Source organism: Hippopotamus amphibius, chromosome 6 (genome assembly GCF_030028045.1).
Source record: "Hippopotamus amphibius kiboko isolate mHipAmp2 chromosome 6, mHipAmp2.hap2, whole genome shotgun sequence".
NCBI classification, from domain to species: Eukaryota; Metazoa; Chordata; class Mammalia; order Artiodactyla; family Hippopotamidae; genus Hippopotamus; species Hippopotamus amphibius.
Genome location: NC_080191.1, coordinates 127,424,361 through 127,428,622, shown reverse-complemented (window position 1 = coordinate 127,428,622; position 4,262 = coordinate 127,424,361). Strand labels below are relative to the sequence as shown.

The 4,262-nt window shown below is 48.2% G+C and overlaps 1 protein-coding gene across 1 annotated transcript; it reads right to left on the bottom strand.

Moving 5' to 3' along the window:
* Positions 1-217: 217 nt before the first annotated feature.
* LOC130854965 (disintegrin and metalloproteinase domain-containing protein 33-like) lies at positions 218-1,427 on the bottom strand. Its single transcript, XM_057737796.1, has 4 exons — positions 1,273-1,427; positions 996-1,194; positions 716-902; positions 218-641 (listed from the first exon to the last, which is right to left on the bottom strand). The coding sequence occupies exons 1-4, from the start codon at positions 1,425-1,427 to the stop codon at positions 490-492; spliced, it is 693 nt and encodes a 230-aa protein (XP_057593779.1). The 3' UTR covers positions 218-489.
* Between the last annotated feature and the right edge of the window lie 2,835 nt (positions 1,428-4,262).

Here is a 4,262-nt window from a genome sequence, read left to right as displayed (position 1 = left end):
CACCATAGCTGTCCAGTGGTAGGGAAAGGAAAGATGTGCTGGGCCTAGCATTTGGGAACTTGAAGGAGGTAACAGCACAGACTGAGGCAGAGGAAATGCCAGAGGGCTGAAAGCTCATGAGAAAGAAGCTGGAGAGGCCTTGAAGGGCACACTGGAGCAGGAATTGCATCACGAGCTGGTGGAAAAGCAGGACAAAGTCAAGGATGAGGCAGCCTCTTGGTGGGAGAAACAGAAGACGTGGACAAGAGGTACTGAGCCACAGCCGTGCGGGCCAGGGTAGAGGGCGCTGCACAGATCCACACCTTCAGCTTCACCGGAAAGCCACTGGGGCCTTCTGCTCAAGGCTTCTTTCCATGGCCTCTGCCTCCCTCTCCGCACCTGGGGGCAAGGCCTGAGGACCCCACCCCAGCTGCCCCAGGTCCAGCAGAGCTCCGAGGAGCAGGAACCAAAGGAGTGGGCTCAGGGAGCAGGAACCTTAGCCCTCAGTGCCTACCCACTGCACACAGGGTCCCTCCTTGAGCCCCAAAAGCATTGTTGGAGACGGAGTCCTGGGTGCCGGCAGCAGCACCAGACCAGGCCGGCCCCGGGGAGCAGAGGCAGCAGAAAGCTGAAGATCACCGCCAGTGTGAAGGTGTCCTGGTCTGCGGAGGACAGGGTATGGCTGAGTGCTGAGGTGCACCACGCGGCCCCTCCCCACGTGCCCCCATGGGCACACTTTCAGGCTGCACAGGACCGCTGTCCACACTACCACTGAATCCTGGCTTGTCACAGGAAGGCGGAGCCCAGCCCGGAGCACAGTGGCAATTATGGTTACTATTGCAAACCCCGCGGCTGTGGCAGGCGCTCAGGCAGAGCTCCAGCTCTTGGAAGGAAGTGTTCTGGCAGCGCCGCTGCTGGCGCACCTATGGGCAGCGTGAGCGCTGGGCAATGAGGGGAGTGATGCTTTGGCCTTCGGCACTCAAGTGGCAGGGAGGGGTTGAGTGGGCAGGGCTCACCATTCTAGGTCCACACCGGGTGCCTGACTCTACCAGGCCCAAGTCAGGCAGGTCCAGCTGGGCACCGGGCAGCACCAAGGCTCCCCTGCAGGTCACCTGGCGGCTGCCTAGGTGTACAGTGGAGTCCATCGGCACCGTGTGCGGCACCAGTGCGCTCTGCTCCCCACCCTGGCACTGCAGTTTCCCACACTGCGTGTCGCTAGGGACGAAGCGGAGGGTCGTCAGGCAGCGTGGAGTTTCTCCATACCCTATTCCCCACCTTCACCTCCCACCGCACCTCGCTGCGCAGGGCACGAAGCTGCCGTCTCCCTGCTGGCCGCAGTTCCCATGGGCGTCTCCCGCGGAGTTCACGACCTGGAAACAGGCCTCTGGGGCTGGGCGGGAGCCTGAGGAAGCACGGGAGCGACTGGTGGCAGCCCAGACGGGAACCATGCCCTTTCTGCATAAGTTTCCCCCCACCCCCGCCCCGAGGCACTGCACCGGGCACCTAATCTGTCCATCTTTTAAAAGAACAATGGCACCAGGAAACAAATTAGACTACTTATAAATAAAGAAAACTTGAGTTTAACTAAGACACCTTCGTCATCCTTCTACATGCAAAAAGTCCACAGAGATTGCCTTCCACATTTTGAGGGGAAACAAAATCTGTCCTGCACATTCTGATTTTTAAGGGGAAATATAACTCCTTATACACATTCCTAAATATGCAGCATCTGAGAAAGTAACCATATATTCTTCCTGAGGATATATTAATTGAACAATGAGCCAGCTGTCTTAGATGAATTGCAAACCTATGCTACAAAATGATGAATGGTGAGTATTGAATTATTAACTCAATAACTTGACAATAATTTTAAGTCAATGTTTATTACATTAATGTATTAGTTTATTTCAATTCCAATAATGATGACTTCAAGTTAATTTTGGGAAATCTGAAAATGTGGTAAAAGAGCTTCGTAGGAGGAAGAGAAGAGAAAAAGCATCAGAGACAAGACTCTGTGAGAGGGCTGTGACAACAGATTTCAGTGACACTAGCAAATGTGTACTTTCTGAAGATGAGGGGCATAACCAGGGTTGAAATATCCATATCCCTTTTCTGAACAACAGGAGAGGGAACAGAGATGCACTGTAGGCAGCAGGACTCCTAGACTGGGTTTAGTTTATAGAAACAGGGAAAGTGGGGTTCTATGAAGTATCATGGAGACATAGAATGTGGAGCAATCCACAAGTTAGACTTACATTATGAAAATCAACCATCTGAGTTACTAATAAGATACGTCTCTGCCCAAAGGAACCTCTTGCAAATAGCTTGTCCTAACTGATTTAACAATGGACTTTTAAAAACATAACTTGAATACAAAATTGCCATAACTATAAAAGAACAGAAAAGAAGTAGTAGAACTTTCCAACAGGTGAAGCCTACTTACCAGAAAAAAGGTTGCTTCTCTGCTTATAATAAATGTGAGCAATAATTACCCCCCCCTTTTTAAAAAAAATAATGAAGTAATTGCCTCTTTGAAGGAAGACCTCAAACTAGAAATGCAGAAATTCAGGGAGGAAATGGAAAGTCAATAAAGTAAAATAAAATATGGTCTGGGAAAGATGGCTGTGAAATAGAAGGATGTGGAATGCATCCCTCTCCACAGATGCATCAAGAATACATCAAAAGATGCAATAATTACCACAGAGAATCAGCTGAACACCAGAAGATGACCTCGGGCAGCAAAAAGGACTGAAAAGATCCTAACATAACTGGGTAGGACAGAGGGGAAAAAAAAAGGATAAAGAGGAGGGGAAGAAAGGAAAGGGATGGGTCCCACACCCTGGGGCAGGTCCCACACCCTGGGGCAGGGGGATCTGAAACAGAGGGGAGATTGCCGAATTTGGGGAAATATTCCTTATCTGACAGGGAAACCCCTTTTCCAATGTGGAATTTCCCTGGGTCAGAAGGGAGGCATTTGGGACTGTTCAAAGAGGGTGAAGCAGCTGAGCTGTGGCAGACAGGAAAGAGTGAGAAACACACGGAGGGTTTGTACCACGGCTCAGTGTGTCTGGGCTGAGACATCAGTTCACAGCTGAATGGGGGTCTGGGAGCTGGAACGTAGGAACCAGAGAACTGGTTCAGGGTGAGAAACATTGTTGGCAGTGGGGAGATGGACTGAGAGGACAGGAGGGAAGAAATCCACAGCAGAGAAATCCTACCACGGAAAGCTGGGAGGCCATGGCAGCGGCTTGATACAGCTGACTCACAAGCAGGGGGAGAAGCTGCAGTGTAGCCTCTCTCTCAGTACCTGCGACAGAAAAGGAAGGATGCTTGTGGGCCTAGCTAATGCACTCAGGGATAACAAAGGCCCCCAGGTGGGGCTGGCCTAGAGTGTCTGCAGCCGAAGCGAAAAGCCCACAGAGTGGCCCAGAATGGATACATTCTGTATACACCTGAGCCACCGGCATCCCTCTGCAACAGGCACTGCCCAAGCAGCCTGAGCTGCTGTGACCCAGGCAGGTTGCCACTGCTCACTCACTCCCAGGGGAAGGAACCACTATTGTACCCTCTCTCTACCCACACACTGGTGCTTACAGATTAATATTAAAGGAAGCTCTGCTGGTTTCAGAGTAACACAAAAAGCCCAAGGTGGGGAGAAGTACACTTACAGCTGAGACCCCAAGGAAACAGAAATATTATTATTAATTCTATTGATCTAGTTCATTCTGGGGTCAGTTCTAGCTTTTTTTTTTTTTTTTTTTTTTTTTATGATCTTAGTCCTAAGGCATCTACACATTTTATAACATTATTTTATTCTATTTTTATTTTTAGCCTTTTTATATATTTCTATTTCTAGCTAAGTTTTTTTGTAGTGCTGGCTGTCTCTCTCCTACCCTCTTTTCATCTCTATCTTTTATACATTTCTATTTTTTCTTTTTTGTTTCATATTTCCAGTCACACTACACTCTTCTGTTGTCCTGTCTTCTATCCTTTCTTAGTATCTTTTATCTTAATATACCTATGATCAATATTACCTCTCAGCTCTGTTTCCTTGCTTTATTCTCCAGATGATATATTGCTTTGGTTTTTATTTTTAGGTTTGGTCTTTATCTTAGTTATGATTATAATTGTCTGATTTTGTTTTGGGAATCTTCAGTCTGTCTGACTGTACTCTCACTCTTTATTATGTTTGATCCTAGCTTTCAAAATTTCCCTGGATATGTGTTTGTGTGTGTGTGTGGAGGGGGTTCTTTTTAATTAATTACAATCTTAGTCCTAAGGAA

Coding starts and splice junctions, on each gene's coding strand:
- LOC130854965 (XM_057737796.1), bottom strand. CDS start 1,427: ATGGTTCCCGTCTGGGCTGCCACCAGTCGCTCCCGTGCTTCCTCAGGC. Junction 903..995: donor CCCGGTGTGGACCTAGAATG/GTGAGCCCTGCC, acceptor CGCTGCCCATAG/GTGCGCCAGCAGCGGCGCTG. Junction 642..715: donor CGGTCCTGTGCAGCCTGAAA/GTGTGCCCATGG, acceptor TGTCCTCCGCAG/ACCAGGACACCTTCACACTG.